This window comes from Arvicola amphibius, chromosome 3 (genome assembly GCF_903992535.2).
Source record: "Arvicola amphibius chromosome 3, mArvAmp1.2, whole genome shotgun sequence".
Classification (NCBI taxonomy): Eukaryota; Metazoa; Chordata; class Mammalia; order Rodentia; family Cricetidae; genus Arvicola; species Arvicola amphibius.
In genome coordinates, this window is record NC_052049.1 from 30,502,268 (window position 1) to 30,515,989 (window position 13,722).

Genomic DNA, 13,722 nt, shown 5'->3' on the forward strand with positions numbered 1-13,722 from the left:
TCACTGCCCTGGAGAGCAGATGTCTGATATCAGTATCAGTTTCAGAGGATCTGCATCAAGGGATCAGAGGGATCAAGCTCTTTTGTGGCTTCTGGAAGGGAAGTCTGCCCTTCCCCAGTTCAGTTACAGGATCCTCTGCAGTTCCTCATTAGAATGTTGGTGACAGCGTATAGGGTCCACATGGCTAAAGAGAGGTAATGTCCCATCTTTTTGTAAAATTTCTACTGAAACTTTACTATATGAAGTTGCATCCACAGGACTTAAGGATTAGGACCTGATGTCTATGAATGACTACCGTTTAACATGTTTATCTATTATTTTCCAATACAGAAAAGCTTCTGAAATTTGCTCCTTAATCCATGAGATGAGTGTACCAGGCTGGAATAGTTTAATGATGATTTAGTTCAATTTGGTGGCACTTTTATAGATAAGTCTCTGAGGCCAAGATAAAGAATGACCAGTTTAAGATCTCACGGTAATGTTTTGACACAACGAAGACTACATGCCACATCTCTTTACTCCGCTATTTGTAGAACATTTTTCTTTTCTTCCAAAGGAATTACTGAGAAATTCTCATTTCTTCATAGTCACCCATATTATCCAAGAATAAGAATAAATAACTTGAAATCAGAAAAATGCTCCAGAGCAGCAAGAATTTTAAAGGGGAGGAGATTCATTATTAATATCCATAGAATATAATCAAAAGATCTTATGAAACTATGGATATATGAAAAGTGATTAATTTCATACTAATACAATTTTAATTCAGAGATTTGGATGAATTTAAGTTTTTCAGAGTGAAAAACTAGCAATGACCCTTCTAATGCACTTTTCTATTTCTCAGAATTGGAAAATAGGAGCTGAATGGAAGGGTATGAGATCATTTACATCAACCCCTTCTCTGCAGAGTACAAAGTACAGAGAATATTAATCATGCTTTTCATAGCATATGACCGACCCCCAAAACGTCTCAGTGCCTTGACTAAGGCTCTAAAGTTGGAATGATTGATTTCCTTAATAACAAATGCGGAGAAAACTGATTATATACGCCAGGTACTAAATTAAGAGTTGATATCAAAGGTCACTGAGACATAGTGTGCACGCACAGCGTCTTTCTCTCAGAATGAAGCTAGGGGTAAGCAGTGAGTAATCAGATGGAAACTGTGTAATGATGGGTCAGGGTTCTGTAGGCATGGGAATGATCAAAAGGGCATCCTCAAGATGGCACCTGGATGAAATCTGCAAGGAAGGGGAGCTGGGAACGAGGGTAAGATCTCCTCCATTCCAGGGGCATCTTACGCGGTCGTAAAGTGGGAACACAGAGATTGGGAACTTCAGGATCAAAATCAACTGGAGATATCTGTAATGAGGGCACAGGAATAAGTGGGACTGGGGGTGAATGGGAAGAAAACCGTGATCATTCTAGATGAAATGCAAAAGACACTGGGAAGAAATCAAAATGTCTCTTAGATAAATGACTTCGTGGATGTTCTCCTTCCAGAGCCAAAGACTGAAAAAGATGGGGTGGCTTCTGTAATAGAGTAATTTGAAATAGAATGGGGTACTGTTGAAAAGTAGCTCAGAAGAAAAGGTAACTATTGTGACTGTTTCATGAAAGCCAATATTTTTGAGGTAGGCTGCTCAACCCAGGATCAGGCGAAGTTTGATATTGACTTACGCTAACTCATGTATCTTCAGGCTGGACACAACTTTTATGCTTAACTTTTCTCATCCTACAATAGTACAGGCTCACAAACACTATCTTACTTTTATACTACTGTTTTGAGAATCATCTGGTGAAAACATTAAAATGTTTTGTAAACTATAAAATAAAGTTGGCTAGTGTAATATCAATATTATTCCTAATTTAAAAATATTGACTAATCCAAGGATCTTTCTAGATAATGAATAATTAGTAACTATACAAGTTAGTCATCTTTCAAATACCAATGAAAGCTAACACCTCTGAGCTCTGCTCAAGGCCCTAGATTTACAATTTATAATTCCAATTACACTTGTAAATCTGTGAACACACCTTCATATGAATAATGAGGCAGATTATTAGTAACATATTTTGCCTAGGTGCAGAAATGAAGCCTTGGGTAGTAACTTGGCCAAGATCACACTGCAGTGTAATTTCAGATTTCCGATTCTTTACCCAAAAGTCTGATTCTGAAGCATACACTTTCATTACTGGATGTCATTATATATAATGACATCTTCTCCTTGTTTGCTTAAAAAATGCTAAAGTATTTAATTTGCCGGAGAATGAGCTGTAGCCTCATTTTTTTCTTTCTCTGATGACTTAGATCAAATAAGTCTAAGAGTATTTGGGAGACGAACAAATGCACAAGCTGGCAGTGGATAGGGATATCCCAGTAGTTCTACTGTGGAACCTGCTGTGAAGTATACAGTCCCTTCCCAGAGATCCACATAGTAAGAACCTTTAAAGCTGGCCATATTTTAAATTTTAAGCTAATGGCCACCTGATATATCAAGAGCTGCTTCATGTTTCCAGTTTAAAAAAAAATACTGTTCTGAGTTTTGTTTTAATCCAACTAGAATTTTTTTTTTTTTGCTACTAACTCTATTTTAATTATGCCAATTATAATACTGCATAATGGCTTTTTCCCAATGTTTCTCAGTTTTCTTTCCATGATTTTCTTTACTTTGTAAAGTCAATGACAGGGCTGGAGAGATGGCTTAGTGGTTAAGGAAACTTGATCTTGCAGAGGACCTGGGTTCAGTTCCTAGCACCCATATGGCAGCTCATCATAACTCCAGTTCCAAGAAGTCCAACACCTTCTTCTGATCTCTTTGGGTGCCAGGAAAGCACAAGGTGCAAATGCATGCATGCAAGCAAGACACCAATATACATCAAATGAATCTAAACAAATCAAATTAACTGGGGGGGGTGGATGTTAAAAATGAAGAAAGTTAGTTTTAAACCAAAACCATGTTCAAGTGATATTTTGTCAGAAAAACTGAAACCCTAAAATGAAGGGTTATTTCACACTTGCTTCTCAACGTGCCAGCAAGTTCCAGTGTTTTCTGTTCCACATAGTCTGTACACTGCCTACTCTGTTGCTGTGCCGTTTCCTGAATACCCTATGGTTGTGAATGTGCATGCTCCAGCGTTGTCTTTTAGTGAATTCTACTCTTGTTTTTTCTTTCATCCTGACTTGTCGGATAGCTCTTTGACTTAGTATTTGCTACTCTTGTCATTCTTTACTGCTTCTCTACTCTGAGAATAAATTGTGTTCTCTCATCTTGCAGCTCCCTGTGATGAGCTCTTGTCTCTGGAATGAAAACTCGTAAGGGAGGAGCCCAGAAAGTTGAAGTAGAGGGACAACAAATGAAAGCCAGAGCACAGTATCTGTGACAATCCTACACAAAACTGGATCACAATAACATATAATGTTACTGAAAATGTGTAATTCCAGAAGAAATTGTGACTTTTCTCTTTCTGCCTTCTGTCCTATAATCTCTCTTCATTGCCCCCGTGCTACCTGTTTTGTGCCAATAGTTTTTCTCCTTTTGTAAAATTTGCTATAGCTTGAATCCTTGAAGACATTTACTGTCCTCTACCCTCTATTCTTCCTTCTCCTCCTACGCCAATCTTTTATGTTTAAATACCTGTTATCAGTCTTTTGAAAGCCTCTACTCTTTCCTGCAACTTCAGAATACTAGGAACATCAATGTTCAAATCAAATTTCAGGAAGTTCTAATGGTGTCTCACTTATCTTTCTTCAATGTTAGGATTGTTAATTTCTACTTTAACAAATAATAATCAGTTTTTTCCCCTGAAGAAGATGGAAGCACCATACTCATTTTTAAATTACTATATCCTCTTGATGAAGACTTAATACATACCATATAATATCACGTTGTGTCCATGTACCAACTCCCATTTCTCTGATCTTTGGTCAAGTCTCAGTGTACCTTCTCCTAGTTTCCTGCTCTTCCCTCAGCCCACTTCTCCAGGTCCCTTTCTCACCACTAGGATCAGAAGAGTTTCCCTGGTTTCTGTTCTGGTACCTACTTATCTCTTTTAGTGCTCACTGTAGCATTCTCGATGTCTTGATTTAGTTGTCTGCTTGACACTGTCGGTCCATTATTAGCTCCATGAGAGCAGAAACATTACTCAATGTTCTCAAACATCAAACCTTCTCAGTACTTGACACAATATCGGACACAAAATAATTAGTTCATATTTCTATTTAGTGAGTTAAATAATGAGGGGGTTCTCTACTTTCGTCTTTATCAAGTAATAAAAAGGACAATTAACACCTTACTTTACTGATGGCACCTTGTACAGAGCTGCACACTCTTGTCTTGCAATTTGGTACCCAAACCCGTGACTTCTGAGTCCACTTTCACCCTATATCCATATTTAATTGCTTTGAATCAAAGACCATGTTTTTTTCGTTCCATCATTAAGATATAGTTGCTTTGAGCAAGACTTGGGTCTAAGTTTTCTTTCTGCTGATACACAGACTATTGATGACCTCTGTGGGCTTCCTCTTAGGTCACAGGTTTTCCTTTCAGTTAATTTAACATACAGTTGACAGGCAGGAGTTGGGTTGTATTTTCTTGTCAGGTCAGCCTTTTTGCGGAGCAGTGCTGATCATTTGCCTGAGCTCTATCCTGGGAGTTAAAACGCTGGTCCTCATCACTCCCGTGAATTTCCCTACCCCCTCCTCAGGCTATGAGTCCTCTTTTCCTCTTGTCCTTTTCTTCCAGTTTCTAGAATTTTCATTACACATTTTGCACTGACTTTCAGGCTGGTTGGATGACTGCTTTATAAATCTAAAGCTCTCCTGTAGTTTTGTTCAACAGGCTCTTACATTGTAGTCTGGTTGTCTTCTTCCTCACTCCTTCCATGTCTATGCAATTATATTATTCCAGAGATATGTCTATAAATACCCATGAAATCTAATAAGTATTGTTACTAATATTGCTACAAAATCTCTCCCTTTAGATGAAAATAGGTCATGTGTTGCCACATTTGCCGTATTATAGATTATTAACTGTTCCTTTCATTATACTGATAAATTCATAGCTTCAAATTTGGAAACAATTAAAAAGAAGCTCACTTTCTTGTTATTATTATAGTAAGAGATAAATTTAATACAAATAAATAGCCACATTCTGTTTATAAAACATATAACTGTAATTTAGCAGGTAGTTCCCAAAGGTGCTTTCTTGGAAAAAGAATATGAGTAGAATTACATATTTCTGGAGATCTTAACTACTGTCTGTGTTTCAAAATATTGTTAATAGAGATCTACATGTCTTTATTTGGTTAAGCAGAAGTACAAATTGTGTGTGTGTGTGTGTGTGTGTGTGTGTATTCCCCTTCCCAATAATCAGAATTTAAAAAGGCATGGATTTTGTTTTAAAAGCCATATATACTTGCCAAAGCTATACAAAGAAGTGTGATAATCTTAGTAACATTCTGAAAGTTGGGATCATCAATTAGCTCTGAATCAGTATTTATCATCTCCTACAATATAGGGGGAAATATGTATTCTTAAATTATCATTGCTTTATCTTATACAAGTTTAGGAGAAGAAATGAAGGCACGGAAGGTATCAAAACAGGGAGTTATACAAATACAAACAGAGTTAAAAATCATAGAACAGAACAGCAGAAATGGGCGTGGATTCAGAATTTAAGATGGAAATCAAATATAGAATGATGTCCTTCTAGGGTTTTGCTGTCTTTGGTATAGGCAGAGCTTAAAAACCCTGGCCTGGAGGGTGGGATACAAAAGGATTGGCATTTGATTCAGTCTAGTGGGGTCCTGGTAGAGCGTGTCCGATTTAAAAGGACGAGGTTCTTGTGTGTTGAACATAAACTATCTAACATCCCAAACCGTCTGTCTGCACTTCTGGCCTTGCATATCTGGCCCTGGGGTGCTAAGTGATGACTTATCTGGCTTCAGGGATATGAAGTAGGTTTAAACATCTGGAAAAAAATGAATTAAAAACAAACAAAAATAGAAGAGAAAAATAATAGGAGAGGTGATAAGCCAATCAGGGTCACAATGTTTCTAAAATAGAGTTGCCATAGGGCGTCTCAAAACAGAACTACTAGAATGTAACTGAGCCTTGACGTGAGTTGCAGTATTACAGATGGCAAGTTATTCTCAACATGAGAGGGAGACCTTAAGAAAGATTAAGAATAAAACAACGGTTATTCTTATCAAGACAGTGAGCATTCTAAAGGGTACCTGAAAGAGACCAATAACTTATCTGAGGGATAATATGGCTGATAAACTAGTCCTTTAGCTTTCTGTTAAGCTAAGCTGCAGAAATAGGTTACAGTTATAGTGGGATTATTAGGCTTGTCTAGTTAATTTAATTATTTAGAGTTTAGGGTACATGAGTTTAATCAAGACATTCCCTTCTATTAGGCTTAGTCGGGTAATAAATTCACATATTCATCACAGCATTCATTGCAGGAAGCATGCCAAACATCTGAAAGTCCCTCGTTATTGGTAATACACATACTGACAGGTTAGGCCTAGGTAAAGGTAGACAGACTGAGGCAGAAGAATTATTAGGTGAACGATACAATGAGGTAATGCTGCACTGCCAGAACTATGAATCTCTCACAGGGTAATTGGATGCACGTGTTCACAGCAGTATAAAGTCAGTGTCCAGTTCTCCACCTTACATGGGAATCTACTCCGAGTGTCTTCTTTGATTTATTGTTCCAATTAGAACACAGCGTTCAAAGAAAGAACACTAGCGGCCTGATTTAAAGGCAAGGAGCCTTGACGACCATTACTTTGTGGGTGACCTGGTAGATATTGTGAATGCTTCTATTAATAAAAAAAATGTGTTACAATTACGGTCTTATTTTAAAAATATCCTACATAATAACATCAAAATTTTGCATCCATCAATTCGGTATCAGGTGTACCTGGTGGATCCTAGGTTTCAGCTCTATTTCCTTCCTCTAACTTGGGAGGAACCTTTATGCTGTTCTTTGTTGCACCCACTTACTGTTACAGGTAAAAGTAATATTGGGAGAAAATATGCCGATAAGAGACCATCAATATCTTACATCTGAAAAAAAAGGCAAATTTAAAAAGTTGTCAAGTGGTAAATATAAAAGATACTAAGTGATTGTGATATACCTTGTAAGGTTAAGATACATTTGTATAAAACACTTGAAACAAAATGAAGATTTTTTTTTTTTATATCCCTACCTTGTCGGAAAACTGTTTGAAAATTGCACAGAGATCTATATTTGGTTTCACTGCAAAACTACAAGAGGATTTCAACTTCTTCAAGGCAAATGCTAATATTTTACTTAAATTAAGCAAGCATCAACTATTAATGTTGACAAATGTTGGACCAGTCATAGTAAAACTGTCATCTGGATAACTATTCATTGCAAAGTTCAGAGAATTAATGTTAAAGTAGATTAAAATCACTTTGAATCCACATGTATTCTCTTCCTTTGGAAGGATAATAAATATCATTTGCACTATAATTTTTGATAAGCATATGGACATTAAGGCTTGGGAAAGATGTAGATAGCTATCCATAGGCAGCTCATAAATGCGAGGAACATTAGTTCCATCTTAAATGAGCTGTCAGCCCTTTTCCCAGGACTTTAGTTTGTGGAAAGGTAGACATTTGGATAATAAATGGGGTTTGCCTCTGAACATTAAAGTAATTGTATAGGAATTTAAAGTATCTATTCATGTTCATTGCAAGTTATTTAATTTCTAAGGAAACACACTAGAGTTAGAGTTTATGTTATAAGCTGTTAGTGACAATGTAGAAGAAAATGTGCAGACAATGGACTTTGATTTAATAGGGCCCTTCTTTTTCAAAAATTGTAAGTTTAAATATTCTTTTGGAAACACATGCTTTTAAGGAATAGTCTGTACCTTCAGGTACCAGGTTACTGACATTCCCAAGACCTAGAGTTTGGTGCCTGAATTCTCCTCCTCCACTACCAGCATGCAATTCCTGCCAACTGGTTTGTTGGGTTCTTCTAGTAGGTGGTTATAAATCAGGTTTATGAAGAGGAAACTCTCAAATTGTGCATTTTAATGGATTTATGATAAAGCCATCAAAGTGGAGGGTCCACATGGTAGAAATGCAGTAAAGGTAATAGAACAGTGTCATGTAAACATTAAATACAGTGCCTTCCACCTTCATAAATCCTCCACGCTGATGATTAAATGCTTCTGGTTATAAATTTTGCAAGCAAATTCTAGAAAGAACCACAATTGTAAATAAGACACCAGCGGAAGCCATAAATTGCCATAGAATTCCCTCACACTACAGAACACTCTGAGTATTTATTATGAGACAGTACCTTATCTCTTCTTTCCTCAACACCTATTTATCTTAGCTTTTTTCAATAATGAACTGAATTTTGATTAAAACAATAATGCAAACCTTTAGTTCTATGTCTAGCATTACAATCTATTATTTTTATGTGGCAAAATATGTTTTTGATTTATGGATTCACTTTGCAGCATCAGTATCTCTAGCTTTAGGTCTCTATAATGTCATTCTTTGTAGGGTCACCTGTTAGAAGTTCCTGCAACAGCCTAAGCTCCCACAGGTATTTCCAATCAGATTATTTTATTGCACGTGGGAACAATTAAGCACTTGGCCCTCAGCTGTAAACAATTACTATATACAATGACATTCATGGATTTTCTTAAATAGTCATGTATTCCTAATGACCTCTGCTCACATAAGTGAGATTGATGTGTGCGTACTTTGTGTGTGTCCACAAGCAATTATATTCCCAAACATAATATCAAGAGAGATGCTTGACCTGGATGATACACTGCCATTGTCTGGTACCATGTGACCACGTGCACTGATTATCTCTAACATTTTATTTTCTTCCCATAGCCATTTTATTTCTCTTCCAATTAAGACTGAAATCTATTAGCGTTCACAGCAAAAGACAACATGAGTTTTAAATGATTTGTTCTTAGGAGGCTGGGAGTGTCTTGGTCTAATAAACTTGGATTCTTATGCAGCTCAGCAGAAAGCTACAGCCTACAAGGAGAGATAACCAGATAGGGTTAGATTTGCAGTGTGCTTCTGTCACTTGCCTGTTGAGAGTTTGGAAACTTTACGTCTTTCAATCTTAATTTTAATATTTTAAAATGCTCATAGTTAATCAAAGCTATGTTACTATGATGAGTACTAATTGGGACACATACTTAAAGAGATGGAGTGTGTGCTCTATACTCCCTGTGCCTCATAGTCTTTTCTCAGAAAGGCCCATCAGCTCTGGGATGCTGTATTGGGAACATCTATTGAGTTGTCTCTAGTTTGGGGACACATTTTCCTTTCACTAGATTATTCTTTTCTTCAAGTGACAGCCATAGGAGAAGCTCACAGCTGTTTTCCTCATGTCCAGAAATAAGTCAACCAGTCCCATTTGCAGGGGGAACTAACAGCTGTATCCAGCCTTTCTAGGAGGTCAGAAGCAGAGCTGAGTGGTAATGTTTCAAGGGCAAAGCTCTAGATGTAAGGAATGATAAAACAAACCCTAAATGAGCCTGCACATATCTAGTGACAGATATGCTATAGCCAGTCTCAATTATTCAAGCTTCCTCAGTCTTCATAATTCACCCCTACTCTCTTTATTCTACTTCCAGATAACAGCAAAGAGCAACACACACACACACACACACACACACACACACACACACACACACACTGCTAAGCCCCTAACTCTCCCCTTCTAAAGAAAAAAGCTTTAGTAATCACTTAAGTTGAGAAGAATTTCTTTAGCACATGTTAAACTTTCAAATCTATTCAAAACAAGGTGCTAACTTTGGAGGATGAAGTTTTTTTAAAAAAAGCATCATTTTGCAATACTTATTGCAATACTTATGAATTGGGTTCCATTCTTCCCTTTTGTTAGCATTCTGCTGGCAATGAGCCAGTGAAACACTGTTTAATTATCCAAGGCATCTAAACTATATCACCTCTTAGGTAAGTGGTGATGGTATTCTAACAGCAATGATAACAGGGTCAAACGTAACAAAGAAAAGTTGTCTTAAAATACACAAATCTCAAAGTAACATCTTTGTGCATTGATACTAAGTAATATCTTGTTTAGGAAAATGGTACTAAAATGTGGCTTTTGGACAAGGACCTGACACTCTTCAGAGTTTAGATAGTCTACTATTTAACAGGCTACTATTTGGTGGGCTGTCTGGTTGGCTACCCTGTGGGTGTGGCAAATGTTTCTTATGTGCAATTATGCAACATTTAAACAATATCTAAATGATACCATGTATTTCAGCTGAATCAGTCCAGCTGGAAACGATAGCTGCATTCTGATGACTAGGCCACATGTGAAATTAAGGCCTTTTCAGTCTGTGCTTTTTACTTGCTATGTTTTGATACACATGTTCTTGGAAAGCTTAAATTAGTTATGGTTTGACAATATTTAGCAATATAACCACCATCCTTCTCCTTTAAACCGTTAATTAGAATGGTCTTCTTATATTATATATTTAGCTTTTAATTTCAAAACAGACTAATAGTAATCACCATATTTTACTCCACAAAAGAGATAATGTCTATTTTTTTAATGTCAGGTTGGAAATTTGCTGTACTTGTTTGTGCAATAAAAGTTGCATAATTTTCTCATTTGGGATAGTTCATATTGTAAAAATAAAACTCAATGTGTTCCCTGGGAGTCATTTTACTAAGTAGTTCATGGCACAGGGATCATTATTTTACAAAATAGTTATCTGAGTATCATAAACTAAAATCATTACATCACATTACATCATTACAGGTTGATCATTACATCACATTAAAAAAACACTTAACACAGTAACAGCAAGACCTAGCTATTATCAAAATGTTAAGAAGAGGAAAGTAAGCTCAAAGTTAAAACTTGGATATTTTGCTCAGTATCTTCATGTTTTCCATATGAACAAAAGAGATTCGGGCCATGGGAATTATAAAAGAGAAGACAGTGCAGCCCAGTTTGGAGACGGCTTCTTCCTTTAACTGAGCACCACTACTAGATTTTATTTTAGAAGTAGGTATAACTATTAGATTTGGATCAGCAGACCATAAAGACTGTTTATAGGATAGTATCTGTCACACTCACGTGAAATGAGACTTTCAAGGAAGAGAAATTATCATTAAAGATACCATTCCAGCTACTTTCTTAGCATCAGAATGTAATATATTTGCATATGTAATAAGGTATCTAATATTGCCAATACTAAACCTAATATAGATTACTTCAAATGATTCCATAATGGTATTACTTAAAAAGATATTGCTAATTTTAATGAGCAACTAGGATGAAAGCAACTGAAAAGGAACAAAAGAATGTTGGATGTTTGTGAGTCCCACAAGAAGAAAACTAAGTCTCAATTCATTTAGTCTTTATTGAAAAATAAAATACTAAATTCTGGTCTGTTGTCATGAAAATGACAACTGAGTAAAAAAAAATTCTGAAATTTGTTACTCACATAGTTCAGCATGCTGGCCAGTATATGTTTGGAATTCCCAAAGAACTAACACAAAACGTTCCCTTTGAAAGGTGACTTGGAATTTACCACGGAGATAAAGCCAAGTGGTCATTAAAGATGTTTAAATGTCATTGTCTACTGTCTTCAGTGTGCCATTACATAGCCTTGGGAATCCTTTCAAAGAACTATCAATAGAGTATGAATAAGTCTCAGCACATGAAAGCAACCAGAAAAGGAAGCCAACAGCATAATTTGGCTTGCCTGGGTTGGTTCAAGAAGAGACTTGGTATCCACCCCTTCCCTTCTCATTTTTCCTCCCCTTTTTTAGGCTCCCCCTCCCCCAACGCAAGACAGACCATGGAAAGAAAGACCAGAGAGACAGGAAGAAGGAGAGAAAGAGATCCAAGGATCCCCTGCCGAATGTGTGCTGGGGAGACAAACCTCGCCCTATGGGATACAGTCTTGGAAACAGACTTAGGCTTTTGCTTTGAAAATAAAAGAATGACAATGAAATTTGTGTGAGGTCTGTGTGAATCCAGTCCCAGATGTTTACAATGCTGTAGTACTATGCCTCTGCAATATGAGAGGGTTCAGAAGAAACAGTACAACAAGACACCACAAAGCAGCGCATATGCTATTGACAATGCAGACATGAGCATCATGTTACCAAGAGAGAAGGCAGGCAAGAGACAAATAGCCGTGGTGCTGCCCGAAAAGCTAACTTCACGGACTGCAACCACTCAAACAAGAATGAGGGACCCAAAATGGGGGGGGGGGTGTTAAAAACTAGGGAAAAAAAAACATTTTGGATTCTATCTAGAAGTGGTGGGGCAAAAGATGGGGGCCGGTAGACAGTGGAAGTGACTCTTCTTCCGTAAAGGTCATATAAAGCCCCTATAATTGACAGTGGATAATTATTTTCAGCTTTAGGAGTCTGTCCCAAAACTCTTAAGGTTGCCAGCGAAAAGAAACAAAATGTGTTTACTTGAGCCATTTCCAGGAGGGAGGGGAAGGAGACCTTTGGATGAGATGGGGGGATATTGGAGACAGAATGGGGAATCTCCTAGCAGGAACAACTCTAGGGTACCGGGAGTGGCCCTGTGAGTGACAAGCTAGAGAGATCCAGAATAGGGTGGCAATAGGTGAAGGAGGCTTGTGTGGTGGAGGGAATCCTGCGGCACAATGTATACTCGGGAGGGGGTTGATTTAGTGTGAAAGTATTCCACTTCATCATTTTACAGGGGTTGGGGACATAAATATTTAGCTGGCCACATCTGGAACAGATTCTGCCCCCCCTCCCCGCGTGGGGTGGGGGTGGATAATTGGAAAGAGAGGAGCACGCATTTCTTACTTACTGTACGGACAGTTTTCTTTCTTGGTACCGCTGACCTTTCCATTCTTCTCAATCTTGAGAAAGTACTTGGTGAAGGAGAACAGCTTTCTCCAGCGGACATCTCCTTGGAGGTGATTGTAGCTCCGCACATGCCTCCCCGCACTGGAAGGAGAGGACAAGGAGGAGGACGAGGAGGAGGAGGAGGAAGAGGAGGAGGAGGAGGAAGAGGAGTTGGTGGCCTCCGGTGACACCATGTCCTGACCAGGAGCTTGGCAGGTGACAGGGACGGAAGACACCAAGAAGAGCAACAAGAAGCAGCAACAGCAGCTCGGCAGGTGGGGAAAGGCTGAGGCACAATGTGTCAGTATCCATTTCCACATTGTACTGAAACTCTCGGCACTGGAAATTGTCTCATCAGAAGGAACATACTGGAAGGGTAAGACCTGGTGCGAGGCAACGAGACAGCTGGAGGTGGTGGCTACTGGTTAGCTCCCTCCGGGTACGGATCTGGCCAGAAGCGAATACACCAACATCCATAACTCCTCGGAAGGGCCGGCTGCCTGTCCTCGCTCCGTTCTCAGATCCGCTGCCTGTGTCTCTCCAGTCTCCGGGTGAACAGTGGACGTGGGTGGCCGCAGCAGTAGGAACTGGTGGTGTCGGTCACCAGCGCTCTCCGCTCCCCACTCGGGGGTTACTTTGTTCTCTTCTTCACTCCTTTCTTCACCATGTTAGATGCAAAAGAGGTCTGAAAAACAGATGACAGGACGGTGAACAAAACCCAAAGTGGGTGGGGTGGGGGTGCAGGAAGACATCTGCGCCCCTCTGCGGTTGGCACCTTCTGGTCCTTCCCTGCAGAGTCCCAGCCTGCTGGCCAACTTAAAAAGTGTGTCTC

The 13,722-nt window shown here is 38.5% G+C and overlaps 1 protein-coding gene across 1 annotated transcript in view; it reads right to left on the bottom strand.

Annotated features, from left to right (window-relative positions):
• The window catches only part of Fgf10 (fibroblast growth factor 10), a 73,138-nt gene extending 59,928 nt beyond the window's left edge, over positions 1-13,210 (bottom strand). Inside the window, exon 1 of the mRNA XM_038321083.1 lies at positions 12,853-13,210. Coding sequence (XP_038177011.1) covers positions 12,853-13,210 — 358 coding nt within the window. The remainder of the gene's footprint in view (positions 1-12,852) is intronic.
• Positions 13,211-13,722: the final 512 nt, after the last annotated feature.